This window comes from Primulina eburnea, chromosome 2, assembly GCF_022965805.1.
Source record: "Primulina eburnea isolate SZY01 chromosome 2, ASM2296580v1, whole genome shotgun sequence".
In the NCBI taxonomy this organism is placed as follows: Eukaryota; Viridiplantae; Streptophyta; class Magnoliopsida; order Lamiales; family Gesneriaceae; genus Primulina; species Primulina eburnea.
In genome coordinates this window covers 43,101,419-43,118,914 of record NC_133102.1, presented here as the reverse complement: position 1 = coordinate 43,118,914, position 17,496 = coordinate 43,101,419, and the positions used below count along the sequence as shown (strand labels likewise).

The 17,496-nt window shown below is 32.6% G+C and overlaps 1 protein-coding gene across 10 annotated transcripts; it reads right to left on the bottom strand.

Moving 5' to 3' along the window:
• Positions 1 to 2,968: 2,968 nt before the first annotated feature.
• Positions 2,969 to 15,772, bottom strand: LOC140823387 (CSC1-like protein At3g54510). Of its 10 annotated transcripts, none has more exons than XM_073184694.1 (11): positions 15,355 to 15,771; positions 13,926 to 14,063; positions 12,278 to 12,341; positions 11,551 to 11,763; positions 10,400 to 10,591; positions 5,930 to 6,228; positions 5,422 to 5,701; positions 4,875 to 5,153; positions 3,934 to 4,167; positions 3,333 to 3,495; positions 2,969 to 3,231 (listed from the first exon to the last, which is right to left on the bottom strand). In XM_073184694.1, exons 1-10 carry the CDS (start codon positions 15,636 to 15,638, stop codon positions 3,343 to 3,345), a joined length of 2,136 nt encoding a protein of 711 aa, XP_073040795.1. In that variant the 5' UTR covers positions 15,639 to 15,771; the 3' UTR covers positions 2,969 to 3,231; positions 3,333 to 3,342. The 10 variants fall into 10 exon arrangements, 9 of the variants coding, with proteins under 9 accessions (XP_073040795.1, XP_073040794.1, XP_073040796.1 ...); XM_073184693.1 differs by having other exon boundaries at positions 3,321 to 3,495; positions 15,355 to 15,770; XM_073184695.1 differs by having other exon boundaries at positions 3,333 to 3,484; positions 4,875 to 5,087; positions 15,355 to 15,769.
• Positions 15,773 to 17,496: the final 1,724 nt, after the last annotated feature.

Here is a 17,496-nt window from a genome sequence, read left to right as displayed (position 1 = left end):
TGGATGTAAAACACTCACACGTCACTCCTTCTTCTGTAAAAAAGATTCCACTAAAAGAATTTGTCTTATATATATATAAAAATATATATATTTATAAGTGCGACTAAAATATTTAAACTTCTTATTATAGCTAACTATTTTAATTTTTCTATCAAATTCGTATTTTATGATATTATTAGTATATTAAAATTCATAATTATTGATATAAATTCTAATAAATAATTTATTAAATTCTTTACTTTCAATTCTTAGTTAAAAAATAATAAAATATATTAGTATTAAATTTCATATTATTATATTATTATATACTTATCATGTTATTGTACTATTGCATATATAATTATTTTTTTCTTATATCTTCATGTGATACTATAATTTATTACTTAATTAGAAACTACACTAAAATATAATTACAAAATTGCATTAAAATAATAAAATAACATGTAGAAAGAAAATTAAAAGGATAAAATATTTAAACTTAGTACAAAGATGGATTATTTGAGAAAGTTAATTTAGGAATTACATTTTATTCTTGAAGTGATATAAATTATTACAATCAATGTATATTGTAGTGATAATTCATTAGCAATTGTTAGACTATTAATTATATATAATGTGGAATAATTAGGCTACTAATTAATTATATATTAGGTGGAATAAATAAAAAAAATTGATATTTTCTTTTTACACTTACAACAATTAGAAATTTACAAATATATCTTTATTGAATTTTTGGATTTGTATTGATGAGGATGTCATTTTTATCTTTTGACAATTGAAAAATTTGTCAATTATCTACACTTACGTAGGTTTATAGATAAAAAAAATATATTTTTATTATCAAACATATATTCATTTTTAATGCATAGATTTCCCATAAATTATGTAGAAAATTTCCATGCAATTAATCTAACAACACACAATTTAAGAGGATGGTAGAAAATTTACAATGAAAAACTTTGTTATTATTTTTACACTTTTACAAGTATAATAGTTAAATATATATTCTTTTAATATTCATTTTTAATGCATAGATTTCCCATAAATTATGTAGAAAATTTCCATGCAATTAATCTAACAACACACAATTTAAGGGGATGGTAGAAAATTTACAATGAAAAACTTTGTTATTATTTTTACACTTTTACAAGTATAATAGTTAAATATATATTCTTTTAATATTTTTAATGATTTTTTAAAATTAAAAAAAAGCTATTGTTTTAATATTTTTTCTAAGAATTATGTATCAAGAAAATATTATTTCTCTAATGTATTTTTATTATAAAATATTTATTCAATTTTTATGTAACATTATTTTCAAAGATTCTTATGTTGCAATTTTTTATTAAAAAATAAAAACACTATTTTAATCCTTATGTATTTAATGATTGTGTAATTTTCATGCAATTAATCTAACAATACACAATTTATGAGAATAGTAGAAAATTTACAAGGAAAATTTTGTTATTCTTTTTGTACTTTTATAAGTATAATAGTTAAATATATATTCTTTTTAATATTTTTTGTAAGAATTATGTATGAAGAAAATATTATTTTTCTAATATATTTTTTATTATCGAATATCGATTCAATTTTTATGTAATATTATTTTCAAAATTTCTTATTTTACAATTTTCTATTAAAAAAATAAAAACACTATGATCCTCATGTGTTTAATGAGTTCAAAAAAATAAATACCTCAATTAAATACATAATCAATACATTACAAATCCATTATCCCAAATTTGTCCCTAAATTTTATAGATTTTTTCCACCAATGCCCATGCAATTAATACAAACAATGCACAGTTTTTGGGCAATGTAGTAAAATCACAATAAAAAAACTTTGCCCATCATCCACACTTTTATAGGTATATAGATTTTAGTGGTATTCGATGTAAACTTTTGTAAAATTTTAAAAAGTCATGTAGTATTCAAAACTTGACTTTTAAAAACTCTACAAAAGTCTATAGGTATTCAAAATATCAATAGATTTTTAATAACTCCATGAAATTCTATTAAGTACAAGAATTAAATACTAAGGTACCACAATAAAATGTCGAAAAATATATTTGATTCAAACTATTGTACATTTAATTTGGAAATCTCCTAAACTCACATACTCAATACGAACACTAAAAATTTCATTCTTTTCTCGTCCATATATTTTTCTTTTTATTATTTATACTTTTTAAAAATATGTTTTTTTATTGCTAACAATGATTTTAAATCAAATTATTAATATCGTTCATTTCATTTTTAAAGTTTCAATCACAATAACTCATAAAATTTAAAATTATTTATTAAAAAATTAGTACACCGTATAAAAAAAATTATAATATTTTAAATCTATAAATTGAAAATAATAATTATTTTTAATTAGTAAAAAATATTTTTTATTAATTATTATATGAGCAGCCCTAAAAACGGATTAATTATTTTCTATATTTTTAGTTAATCTATATCTTAATTTTTTTTTATAAATCAAAATTCTTGCAGATGATATTGTTTCATTAGTTTGAATATATATATATAAAAAAATAACTATAATAAATTAAATATATTAAAATTTTATAAATTTACATTAATTACAAATATTTCTCAGTGAACATACTATAAAAATATAAAAAAAAATTGAATAGATATATTGTGAGACGGTCTCACGAATTTTTATATGTGAGACAGGTCAACTCTACTGATATTCACAATAAAAAGTTAAAATCTTAGTATAAAAAATAATACTTTTTCATTGATGACCCAAATAAAAAATTCGTCTTATAAAATACAATCCGTGAGACCGTCTCACACAAGTTTTTGTCAAAAAAATTAGTAACATTTCGCTTGAAAACTTTCTTGTTTGGAAAATGACTTTATCTTACAACTTTGTAAGCAACTTAGATGTTCACATTGTTTCCATATAATTTTAGGTTCATAAGTCGTGTTCGAGTTGACAAAATAAACGAGGGTATCAATAATCATGGGCATGATTCCCTTTACCAACTTTTTCAGATTTGTCTACAGTACAAAATGTACAAGTACCATTTTAATTTACTAACATGGTTTGCAAGCTAGTATAATAGCTCATAGATTTATCGATTGCACACCACAAGATAAGGGTAACAAGTTCTCATGTAATCAAAAAAATATGTATTTTACAGCTGATCTTCAACAACTCAAGCAGATGGTTTCCAATCTCCAGTTGATGCAGTACCCAAGTAATGATTATTATATCTACAACCATTCCATAAGCCAGTATAAGTGAAAATACGTGCTTCGAGTACTGCAACACATGCGACCAGTTCTAGGCAAAATCATTATACCGATTATGTTACCGCGAAGATATCAACGGCTCCAACGAACTTGACTCCACATCTTCGAAGTCCGGCGGTCGTAAGCAGGGTGGGCAGTATGCATCAGTGGCATTTCGTAGGTTCGCATCCATTGCTCCACTCTTTTCATCGAGCTCATCCAGTTCCATAGCATCCTGACAGCAAACTTAGATCGTTGAAAGGCACGATGAGAACACTAATATACGGAGAACATATAAGGCACATCGTTCCCTCCAAGCTAAAAGGATTCTTAATAATTTATTTAATATTTCATGTTTCAACTTCAGAATGCTCGAGTCTACTCTTGCCTTTTCATAAAGGAGGTAAGAAAAGCTTTGATGGAGTGTCCGCGAAATAATGTGATATTTCATGTGAATAAGCTTAGCAACCATCTCAATTATAGCAGTTCACAGATTCAATTGTACAGATGTTACTGAATAAAATCTACCATCAGATCAAACCTGCTTACTTCATGATTTTCTTGATTCAAATTTCAGTTCAATAGTGCTCACCATGGAATTTTACTAAGAATAAATTCGAAGTGCAAGATTAGATGCAAATTTAAGCTTCAAAGAAATTAGAAGATCAAAGAAACAAACTATACCTTGACCGACCAGTGACAAAATGTCGGAAAGAAGCGGATCTTGCAGTATTCATTGAAGAGTAAAGTGAAAAGCAAGAGAGGTATGGTGGCAAAAGATGCTGCCGGCTTCGACTTCAATCCAAAAAGCCCGATCATTGTTATTTGCATGATGGCAATTGCAATGATAATGTAGTGATGGATGTAAGGCCAATATTGTCCACATGTTTCATACGTAGATATATATACATCATGAATCTGAAATGTGCAGCAAAAAATCCAACACTGGCATAACATTAGTCTCCACGGCAGAGGAAGTGTTTGGTTTAAATGTAATTGTTGCTATATATTAAATTAACGATTGAGAATTCACCTCACAATACCGTCTTTTAGGGACACGATACAAGGACAAGGGAATGTGCCATCAGAACCACCAATTAATTGTGAATCTGACGTGAATTACAATATAACAACCATTCATTTTTTTCCCATGCATATTAGGTCCTAGTCTCCTACATACCTTGTCGTACCGTCTTTTAGGGACACGATACAAGGACAAGGGAATGTGCCATCAGAACCACCAATTAAATTGTGAATCTGACGTGAATTACAATATAACAACCATTCATTTTTTTCCCATGCATATTAGGTCCTAGTCTCCTGCATACCTTGTCGTTTTTTATTAAAAAATGCATATGATAACTCAAAATAAGAATGAAAAGAAGGATAACTCGATTAGGTTGATAGAAAGGAGTAGCAGGCATCAACCTAGTAAATCGTTCTAAGTTATATGATATTTTACCCTTTCAGAGTTGCAAATGTAATCATCCAAATCAAACACTTCTATTGAACTCATAAGTACTTGATGTGTATCCATCATGGACTCTTAACATGGTACATTATCACATTTGCAAGTATCCATGGATCATAAGAGAGGGAAATATACTTGAGAAAATAAGTTTAACCTGGTTGATGAACACGACATAGCCTAGAAAGAAATATCCAACAAGGAATAGAAGCAGCACTGGTGAGACGACTGCATAAACCATGCCAATCAGAATGCAAAGAGAAATGTATGGAATGGTTCGATAATAGGGTAAGGAATAAAGGTAAGGTCTTTTCTTCTTTCCACGATCCCATGTGTGTGACTTGATTGTATCCCAAATAAGCAATCCCGGCTGCAGAATCTCCAATGAAAATCCAGACAACCCATTGGTAAGGATGTATGTCATAAAAAAATCTGCCTGAAACAAATTGAAGAAATGAAGGAAAACTAGAGTATAACATTGGAAATTTGAAGGATATACGAACTACAAATCAAGCTATTTTACGCACCATCCACCCAATAAAGAAAAGAAAGTAAACAAAATTTAATTGCACTTCCAAGTCGTCGTATTCTTTTAAGCTCTACATGGAGATGTCCCTTTGAAATAAATCAATTGAATGCCAAAAATATTGCAAAATATGTGGCAAGAATAAAGATACAATCACAGGGAACAAATTCCTACTTACTTGGGCAGACACAGCGGACGCTAGCCGACTAGGAAAATCCTTGGGATGGATGAAAGACTCCCCAATTTGATCGAGCAAGGATCCAGATAACAGGCTTAAGAAAAAAACGTTTGCAACAAGGAAGTAGAAAACCATGTTGCATACTTTTATATCCTTTTTACTCCTTGAGATGTATCCAGCTAATTTTGACATTTGAATCATAGCGAAGGGAACCGTGTATACAAAGCAATTTAGAATTGCACTTGGGAGATATCCCGTCACAATAGAACTTAAACCAGGTCTGGAGAGAGAGACAATTTTAAGTTATCAGAAAAAATCACATAGTTTGCACAGATAATCGAAAATTAACAGAATTCTTAAGTAATTTGTGATGCATATTTTTGAACAAGTATACAATGAAATAGTTCGTCCCAACAATCCAATGGTGATCACCAGCAGATCAATTTAATACAAATAAATTAATTAATACTTCAACACTTGTTTACCCATACTATTCAAAAATTCTCACATCAACTTTATAGCCATGGCAGGGAGAAACCATTTGGCTAATTGTTCGAATTTTGCGATTCCTTGAACTGCTGCAACAGGTACAGTAAAGAAGATGGTAAGTAATGATGCCGCAATATAAAACCAAAATTTGCGAAGGGGCAGGAATCTATATGGAATTGCCAAATTATTCCACACGACATCCCTCGGTTCTGGAGCCATTTCAGTTATCCATAGAAGTGGATCTGAGTGCTGCTGAGACTGTGCAGCCAAAGCAGCACCCCACCGGGATTTGAATGTAACAAATGCAACGGGCAACTCCTACAAATTTGAAACATGGGAGCTCAACTGGTAATTTACATAAATAATTCTAAAAGAGGTAAGTAGTCACTCTATAAAGCACATCGATATCAACTCACGCATTCACAACTATTTATATCTGCACTGAAGAAGAACTATAAAGTAGATTAATTTCATCTAATTTGTGTTGCCTTGCATTAGAAACCAATGCAAAAAAGGATTCAGATATATATGCCAGGACAGCTTGATGACTACTTTCTGCGTAATATGGAGTCAGAATAATCTTCATCCTCTTTACTCTGCCAAACGACTTTTCCTCAATCCTGTTCAACTCCCCACCAGAACATCAATTACGGATTTGTTAATCTTCATATAAGTTCAAACCATTTCGTTTTTATTTCACACAACTGATTTCCTATACTACCCTAACTCATTTGAAATGCAGTCATTTCAAGAAATAACTTGGAGTTTTCTACGAGTACTCAACTTTGTGCTTAGGACCCAAAAGTAGAGCCAAAACACACTACTTTCCAATGCTACAAAAAGTGGATTTTTATAACTTGCATGTGAATTTAACAATATCCCTGTCAGCATGAGACCACCGGGTCCTTCATTATTACAACATGCACACTAAAAACTCAAGAAACATGTAGAAGAACCTAAAATTTGACCATTTTTCCCCTTTGTCCTGCTCTCACAAATTTAACAGCAACATCATGAACAAATTCAAACATAAAATTAGAACAAGTTCAGTTAGATGAGTCCTTGATCTCCATCTCTTGAATAATCTCATTGATTTCTTCCTCCGAGAGATTTTTCTTCTTTCATTTACAAATTTGGATCTACCTTTGGAGCTTGAACCTCTATTATTAATTGGGGACGGGAGGGAGAGCTGGAAACTGATGGACTTTAAGGAGTATCACTAAATTAACAAGATTGGTTATAACAAGAAAGTCTTTCCCAGAATAGTGCACGCACTCCTGCTGCTAGGACAGGAACCCCAGATTGATCACAAACAACTCTAGGCTCCTGGAACGTCTTGGATCGTGATTATGAACAAAGGCTTTTGTTGATAAATCAAGAGGAAATCACGGATAGAACCTCATATTTTAGTAGTGGATTTAGATATGATATTATTTCAAGGATTATTATCTTTGTAATCTTTCTTTTTTAGTTGTAGTTCTCCACTTTATATTCATGAATATTGTACAAAGAATAGTGTAAATGATGAAATAAAAGAACAACTTTCTCTTTTACGTTTACTTGCATGGTATTTACCGAAAAATTTGGAGGCTAGGTATGCAAATTGAAAAAATCTTTGTGGTATTAAACACTCTCCCAGGACTTGGTATGATAAATTTACAACATTCTTTAAGGCTACACTCGAGGACAAGCTGACAATTCTCTATTCCTAAAATCTATCAGAGACAAGATATATATATTAATTGTATGTGAATGATAGATATCATTCTAACACGGGATGACATGGAGAAATTGATAGATTGAAAAAAGGTTGGCTACATAATTTGAAGTTAAAGATCTAGGCCGACTAAGGTTCTTCCTAGAATAGCTAGATAAAAAAAGAGAGGAGTTGTCTCACGTCGCAAGTACACCCTTGAGTTCCTAAAGGAAACTGGGATGAGTTGTTGTAGACCAGCCGATGATTTTCCAATTGATGCGAGTGTCAAACTTGGGGAAGTGAAAAATGGTTTATCTGTTGACAAAGGAAGATACCAGGATTAGTGAAAAAACTAATCTATCTATCACACACACGTCCTGACATTACTTTTGTTGTAAGCATGGTTAGCCAATTTATGCACTCTCCATACGAAGAACATCTTAAAGTAGTTTATCGAATTCTCCGTTGCTTGAAAAGCTTTCCAGGGAAAGGACTTTTGTTCAGAAAATGTGAAGGGGGGATTGAAGCATATACGGATGCTGATTGGTCAGGATCAGTCGTGACAGACGACATAAAATCGACATATGTATATTGCACGTTTATGTGGGGTAAGAGTGTTGTGCTCGGATTGAATTACCCGGATAAGGAAGTGGATGAGATGGCTGCTACTTTTGGGGGATTAAAAGGGTCTTGGCCGATCAGGTATTTAGGCTTACCGTTGGGAGGGAAACCTTCAAAGATGGAGTTTTGGGATCCTGTTATCTCAAAAATGTCGAAGAAATTGGCCAGCTGGAAGAAAGCCTATCTATCTAGAGGTGGGCGTCTCATTTTGATTAAGTCCGTCCTTTGCGCTTTGCCATCTTATTTTATGTCCCTATTCAAAGTACCGAAAAATATGGCAGCAAAATTGGAAAAGTTAATGAGGAATTTTTTGTGGGATGGTGACGAAGGCGATAAACATTGTCATGTGGTAGGTTGGAAACAGGTGTATAAACCAAAGGAAAAAGGAGGTTTGGGATTGGGGAATATCAGTCTCAGAAACAAGGCACTACTAGGAAAGTGGTGGTGGAGATGTTCGATAGAGAGGGGAACGTTGTGGACAAAGATTATCAAAAGCAAGTACGGTTTGCATGAAAATGGGTGGGATCTGGGGTTGGCGGAGAATACGACATTCAAAAGTCCGTGGAAGTGTATCTCTCGGTCTTACGAGTCTTTTCACCAACTAATTAGAGGGGTGCCAAATCAGGGTAATCGCATTAGATTTTGGGAGGATAAATGGGAGGGAGGGGAGTCATTTATGGTCAGATTTCCTTTATTATTTCGTATTTCTATCACAAATAATAAAACGATCAGTCATTTCTTTCAGGTCTTTAATACGGGGGGTTCTTCTACATTGATTTGGGATATTAGGTTTAGGAGAGATTTAAACGACGAGGAGTTAAGAGAGTTCGTCATTCTGTTAGGAGTCTTACAAGGAGTTAGATTGAATTTAGGTTTGGGGGATTCTAGAGTTTGGTTGGGGGATTCGTCGGGGGTGTTCTCTGTCAAGTCTTTTTACAGCTCTTTCTTCAACAATTCTGAATTTCCACATTTCAATCACTTCAAATATATCTGGAAAGTAAATGTACCACAAAAGGTTAAGATTTTCTCGTGGATCGTCGCTTTGGGCAAGCTGTCGACATGTGACATGGTACAAAAAAGATGGAGGAGTTGTGCTCTACGGCCTCAATGGTGCAGCTTATGTCGACAGGAGGAAGAAAACCAGGACCACATCCTAATACATTGCTCTTTCGCAAGGTGTATATGGATCAAAGTTCAAAGAGAAATGGGAGTTCAATGGGCATTTCCGAACCAGGCTAAAGATCTATTAGATGCTGACTCCGAATGCCCACTGCCAGCATCACTGAAGGAATTCTGGCAGATCATTATTCATGGGGTTTTTTGGTCCTTATGGTTGGAAAGAAATAGAAGAATATTTGAAGATGAACAAGAGTCGGTCGATCATGTATGGGACAAAGTAAAATTCAGAATTGCAATATGGACGACGAGCTTGCAAAAATTCAGTCATTTATGTGTAACAGATGTAGTTAGAGATTGGAAGTTTGTTAGGTCGGGTCATTAGTTTTGAAGGTCTTACAGTTTAGAACATGAAGATGATGGAGTTAGTTGAAAGCGGATTTCTTATCCGCGATCAATTGTAAACCAAAACATTATTAATATATAATATTCTAGTTTTCTATCAAAAAAAAAATTTGCTTCTTACAATCTTTTGTCCATCTTAGAAGTGAGAAAAACCATTAATTACAACTCTCGGTCACACCTGACATAAATTGTTTTTGCTGAAAATAAAAGGCCACAAAACACCTAGTAACATGGTCATAAATCAATACTCGAATATAATTCATCAAACAATTATTGGGCTACTTAGACCTTTCATAAAACTTGTTTCGATTACTTTAAAACATATAATATAAAAAAAGAAATTGAAAGAGAATTAAGTAGGTAGTCTAGCCAACAAAATGAGTACAAGATTGCAAAAATATAATGTGAAATCGAGAACACCGTTGAGAATATGATTTTGTATTGTTTTATGGAAAACTAGATCAGTGACCTGCATTGAATCCTTTAACCTCTCTTCCAACTCAAAGCACAAATCTTGGCATCCACAAGTAAAAACTCATTTTCAAGAATATAAAATGAGTTTTAAGAAGCTCGAAGTTGTTTAGATTGAATTTAACCATTAAAATTTCAATTCACATGTGAAAAACCTTGTAAGGTTTCAAAAAACTTTACCTTTTCCTGCAGAAGATCTTTACTTTGTAAATGTCGTATATTACGGAGAAGTTCTTGAAGTATTTCGTTGAACTGTTCGATATCGGCATCATATTTTGATGAATCTGACAGGTAAAAATTTCTACCGTTCCTTCTATTTGGGGAATGGTGTTTCAAGTTCCCGATTTTTCTTGAAACAGATATTGCCTCCTTCTGTAGACAGTTGAAGAAAAACGATCAAAACCATTTTTTTTTACCAAAATTATCACTGGACGCACCATAAATATTAATCGACAATAACATGATGGCTCAGCAGGAATAAAGACTTCAAAAGTTAACTACCAACGGTATAACTAAATGATGTAGATAACAAGTGAAAGCGACATTAGAATCCGGTTTTCTTCAAGTCAAATGAGACACTCAGTCCTTAGTTCCACAAATCTGAATAACCTATAGCTCATCATAATCAACTTACTGCAACCAATATAGTTAAAAACACAAAAATAATGGGAGATCTTAGCAAGAATCAGCGAAGATCTCGTGACAAATTGTAAACGCCTTTCACCCCACCATGGATGATTCTTTTTAGACAAGGATATAAGAGTTGATATGCATAGTATGACATAAAGAGCAACAGACACGTGGCATGACGCTTCTTGCAAAAAAGAAATAAGCTCTTGACATTCCAAAATGTGAAGAAAAGGCAATAACAGTGTGTGGGTTGCAAAACCACCCAAGTTAGTAGAAAAGGTAGAAACATCACTAGAAATTAACAGAAACGCAATTTAATAGAGAGAGGAAGAGCCTTGAGATCTTGAATGATAAAAAAAATTTCCCAAATACAAAATAATAGCAAGCTTGAAAATTTTGGCTTCCCCAGATAAACTGCACAATTTTCAGGAAATTTTATTTTCCCCAACTATATTGTATAACTTGATTAATTGAATGAAATAATAACCTGAATATTCTGTAACTCAATTGCAAAGCTCATTTTCTTAAAAAAATTGTGTAGACCTCTACTGACTTGTACTTAATCTGTCATTATGATTCATCACAAATAACACAGAACTCAATTCTTGAACAAAAAATTTGTCCTGAATGTACCCTTTACTGATAGTAATATTCAGAATCAATCTCCACACAAAACCAATCTGTAATAAGCTTCAACTTACCAATAGTCGCTCCAGATCCCTTCCGTCATATAAAATTTGATAGGATTGATATGAATGTGGATGGTATTTTGAGAAAAAGTGATCTACACAGCAATCTTGAGCCTTGTGTTCTTCACATAATGGAATTTCTCGAACCAAAACAGTGAACTGATTGGGTTCATGCCTCATACGATGAAGCTGATGAATCCTCTTGTGTAAAATATTATCATATTCCTGGAATTCATTTGACATGTCAAGCCACTGAATTCAAGAAACGTAAAAGGAAAAGCTATATCTCCAGATCATTCCACCAAAAATATCAAGTTCTATTTGTACAGACGGTGAAAATACTGCTTCCAAGATGTTACCATTCTCCTACAGAAGGGACTGAGGCGAGGCTATCAAAATATATGAGACATGACATTTCTCTCAAGAAGTTACTTAGCATCAAGTGGGAACATAAAATCTGGTGTCATTTCCTTCTATATGTTTATAGATATCTTATGCAGAAGAAAACAATATAAGAGCATCCAAACCCTCAAATTGCAGCACAAGTGACTTATCCTTCTCTAATGTTTGTGCAGACGTTGTCATCGTATCAAAGAGAGTCTGGAACTCCCTAGGGATAAATAAACTATTTTTTAAGAAATTAAGAATGCTGAATAAAACTCAACGATGGGTAAAATTATCCCAACCAGTGGATTCAGAATTTAGATCACAAAGTAAAAGATATGAATAAAATGATTACCTTGTATAGTAGGTATAATCCATAACAAGACAAGAAATATAAGCACGAGCAATGCACCCAAAGCCTGTTCAACATTCAAGCTTACTTGGATAAGAATTCTTCTCAAGTTCCTAATATGTGGTTACACATTTTAACTTCTGCATTAAACGGCAGGCAACAGATGGAAATTATGCCAAAATTAATGAAACCAAGACGATACTCATTGTAGTTAGTTTTGTAACCAAGAAAATACTACAGGAATAAGCAGCAGAGGCTTGATTGATAAATTCATGTATTTCTTCTGTGCAGTGCAATATCAAAAGAAGCCAAACTGTAAGGAACGCATATTGGTCCAACACAAATAAAATTTTCTTGCTAAACCTAGATCACACGCACAAATTTGTAGTAAATAGTGTATAATTTTGCCTCTTCAAATCAAATCATCTATAGACACAAAGCTCTCGAAGCCCAAAATTAGAGGCAATCATAAGGACAACAAATAAAAAGATGGAGCACGGTTTAAGTGATATCTTTCACACCTGTTTCAGATTGTAAATATAGAATCAGCATGGCTAGTTCTAAAAATGGCCTAGTAATGACAAAAGAAAAACCTAGCTCCACTTTGGGAATTGAGTTGCAAAAAGAAAATGAAGTTTAAGCTAGACATGCCCCTTCTCCTGAACAATTAAAGTTAAATACAACTCCTAAATTCGTAGAGTAGCCTATTTAACATTCCACTATCCACATTTAGTCTTACATGAATTGGTGATAGAATAAAAGAACCAGCAGATAAGACCATTTTTATGCATGTGAAAAAAATTTGAGTTCATGGATTTGCATCCGAATCAACATCAAGGTACAACTGTGTGAAAAAAAAAAAATAAGTTCCCCTTCTTTGTGTGTGTGCCCTTCATCGTGCCCTTCATCGTGCCTTCTCTCAGTGCTAGAGCTAAGATTTTAACAGCTACTATGTGAATTATTTGATTTCCTGGTACATAAAACAAAATATTTAATAAAAGGCCCAATGTGGACTAGAAGGATCTTTGGAAAACTTTCTATCGCTCTAATCTAACTCTAGAAAAATCTTGCCTTAGAATAACAGCAAATGACTGATGACTGCCAAAGGTAGCAGAAGATCTTGCACAGCTTTCAAATTATTTGGTCCGGTTACATATATCCTCCATTATTCTAAATCATGCACTCCATGATTGTGCATGCCAAAATCACTCAATAACCCGACAAATACTAGTGGATAGAAAGTTAGATGCAGGGCAGCCTAGAAGTTCAAAAAAAGAACTACAAAATTTAGTAAAGACAAGAACTTCAAGGTTTATGATTCCAACAGTGAATCCATAAGGATTTACACCATCTAGTAAACTTGAACTAGTGTTGGAAACATCGACAGGAAAAATGAGTAGAAATGACAAGAGTTGAAGTCACAGGTTGACATCTTCATCTGTTGAACTGAATTCACTAGTATTGAGATAATTGATTCATGTAATCAATTCACTCAACATGGCTTTAGAGGCAAGTTTTAAACCACTTTTTATTATAAAACAATAAATTAAGCACAGAGTCGCCCCCTAAGCAAGGTAATAAGATTTAAACACATGAAAATGAAAAACTAGATGGATATTAGCAGATAAATGAAGTTGTTCTACGACCTTACCAGTTAGAGCCACTGCTAATGTTCGATATGGTGAAAGAATCCATAGAATATCTTGGCGACCCTTTACCACCAGCTTTATAATTCAGTGGGAGGAGAACTAGTAATCCAACCACAGAGCAAACCATAAAGAAATTGGTCCTGCAAAAATATTTCATCAGAAATTAAAATATGTAAATTACACATATGAACAAAAAAAAGTACGTTCGTAGAGGTATTCTTAGACTAATTTCTTCACAAGTTCATAGAAAATATTGGTTTTGTTTCCTATATGTGAGAATCACTAGTCTCAGTTGGAAAATACTTATCCGGGCAGTTAAGGGAACCTTCATGTGTTTACGACACATGAAGGAATAATGATCGATTCTACTTCACTAACCCCTGAAATAAAAGACTCCACAGGAGAAGCGGTAAAAGCATCATGCTACAAGCTTAAACCCCAAGCTAGTTGGGGTCAGCGACATGGACCTCCTCTCAACGAGGTACTGATCTGCTTGAACAGAGTTGTGTACGCATCCCCGAGATAGAGAGTCGTAAAAAGGCCACGACCGGAGAGCATACAAAAAGTCGTATCCAAACAAAAAGACACAAGTGTTTGATTTTAGTTCAAGAGGAAGATGATTTATTTTCCATAAATAAAATAAATTAGCAAAGGGTGAAAAGGGTGAATGTAAATGCCCATAAGCCATAAATAAATGTCCCAAGCTCCACGGTCGAGAAACAACACAAACATCATATTCTTGTACTCTGCATACTGCACTCGTTTTTCGACTTCCTTTTCCTCTATAATCCCTTTGCTTCTAAGTGATAAAGTTCGGGTACAATGACATTCGCCGGTATAGTAATTCGTGCTAAATTATTGCTGGTTTCAGCCAAGATAGACATATCGATCCTCTAGACACCTTGTGGGGGGATGAATCTGTTATGAGATCGATGTGATCTGCTACAGGCCTTGTGTATGTCTTCAGTTTTCAGTCGCAAGTTTCATTTACTTTAGCTATTCTATATATTCGTATGACAATGTTTTCGTCGCTCTATACTAATTTGGGGGGAGAGGGAAAATGGGGCGTAGAAGTGACCACAATTTTTAGTAAATGTGGCTAACTGTCATAAAATTTAAGACAACGAGAGCATGGCCGGTTCCCACAGAAAGAGGCCAACTAAGAAATGGACTAAACAATGGGATAGCCTCGATTAAACTACACTAATCATCTAATAAATCAGGCCAATATGAAATGCATGAATTTTACCATGAGATTAACCCAAGTTTTTACCACCATATGTCAGTTTTTTTAAGCTAAAGAAAACAAGAAATTATCCATAAAATAACACACATAACCAAGAATATAAAGGAACAGGTTGAACATAATTTATTCTGATTAAACAAGGCCAAGAAACCCGCATCCAAGAAAAAAAAAGTAGACAAACTCACCCGAATTTAAAGAGTCTCACGAAGACATATACATCAAGGCCACAGTTATCAAGAATCTCCGCCTCAGTCACGCGAAGGGCGCTGCTAACCCACTCCACCGACGGCAGAAGCCGCCAGGGAAAGAAGCGTGGGTGGAAGGATACATGGTGGTGCTGCGAAAGGCGGCGAGCATAGTATATGGGGGCATTTGAGGGCTGCTTTCTGAGTACAGAAAAAAGTGTAAGAATCAGCAAAGCTAGGCCTATGTTAATGGAAGCCGAAACCAGCAAGCTCTCCGCATTCATCTCTCGCTTCAACGCAATAAATGTACCGATTCGTTGATTTATACCGATCCATGTTGTGAGAGATGAAACGTGGTGGATCAGAAGAAGGCCACCAGGCTACACTTGATTGCATGAACGCATGCTGTATATATAAAGAGTGTTCCAGACCCAAAAAAAAAAAAGGACAACTAACCTTTTTTTCCCGAACTTGTCCCTTTTGTTTTACTCAGCCAAAATTGTCCTTGTATAAATAGATATTACACTTTTATTTTTTTCTTAGTTTTTTTTTTTTTCAACATCTTAAAATGTTGTTTAATCCTCGATAATTTTTAAAATTATTATACGACTTTCATATAAATAGAATCAATTTAAATGACAGCATGATTTCTCGTAACATTTTACAACATGATATTATTCTTACTTGAATATAAATCAAATTAATTTGATATATACTAATATATAAAAAAAAGTTCATATTTTAGGCAAAAATGAACGTCCACGATTTTTTTGTCAAAATTACATTCGTACGATATAGATGTTACACTTTCGGTTTTTTTATTCCAATGTTTTAGATTTCATTTTAATCTTTCGATAATTTTTAAAATTGTGGTATAATCTTCATATAAATATAATTAATTCGAATTACGCTATGGTTTTCTACTACTTTTTACAACTATGATGTTAATTATATTTGAATATAATTCAAATTAAGTATATCTATATAGTATGTAAAAAAATTCTAATAGAGACAAAAATGGATACCAACTTTTTTTGTAAGAAAAAAATATCACACAAACACCTACAACAATAAATTAGTATAAATAATATATTTTTTTTATAAAAATAAGGATTCGATAAAAACAAACTAAAAAACAAAAAACTAGTATGTAACAACTAATTCGGATAATTTGAAAGTTAAATTCATGAAACTAAATTACATAATTTGATAAAATAACATTTTATAAGAGTGTGAAATGGAAAACCAACATACAAAAAACTAAAAAAATACAAATTTAAGCCACATCCAGTTTTTTTTATCATTTCACAAGCATTGAGATGTATATGAAGTTGTTCATATGTTATTTCGACAGCAACTCTCGTATAGATGTCATTCACATTGGAAAGCTTCAGATTTCTCGTTTTCATTAGTATGATTCGAATCCTCAATTTTCTCCAATTTTCGCTAAGTGTATTTTGTAAATTTTTTCAATATTCTCTATAATTTCTTTTATCTCTTCGAATGTTATAAAATTGCTTTCACACTACATCATAGTTGTCTTTTGGTCGATTGGACGAGTGCGGACTATGTAGTCTTTCACACCTTTTTATTAAGAGATATGTGACATTTTTTAAAAATGCATTTTTTTTACTTTTTATAAATTTTATTTTTTTAATTCAAAATTTAATTGTTTACACAATTGTCACCCACCGGCGATATAGTGGCATAAACCTATCCAAACAAGAGTTTTGAATAGATTTGATACTATGTGAGCGGAAAAACCTCGCATCCTCAAGTAATAATTTGTTTTTTAAAATTAAAATTTGTTATTTTTAGAATAATAAAATTTAAATTTGATTTTTAATTTTTAAAGTGTGATTTCTATTGCTTCATAACGCGAGCACCTATAAAAAAAAATCGACTACACATATTGTGACACCCTATACTTAACTTCTTTGATAACATAGTGCAAAATTACATAACTTGTAAAACATAATGAGAAAATCAAATAGAGCATATATTAAAAAGTTGAATTCTAAAAATTTCAGCAAAGTTTTACTTTAAATGAGACTTTCCACATGTCACAAGTAAGACACACACCAACATTAATACATAAGGGATTTTCTCTATGTTTTAAAATTATGTCTTTGCAGAACCACT

Coding starts and splice junctions, on each gene's coding strand:
- LOC140823387 (XM_073184690.1), bottom strand. CDS start 15,638: ATGAATGCGGAGAGCTTGCTGGTTTCGGCTTCCATTAACATAGGCCTA. Junction 14,064..15,354: donor GTGAGACTCTTTAAATTCGG/GTGAGTTTGTCT, acceptor ATATTTTTGCAG/GACCAATTTCTTTATGGTTT. Junction 5,154..5,421: donor CGTCCGCTGTGTCTGCCCAA/GTAAGTAGGAAT, acceptor AATTTGTTTCAG/GCAGATTTTTTTATGACATA.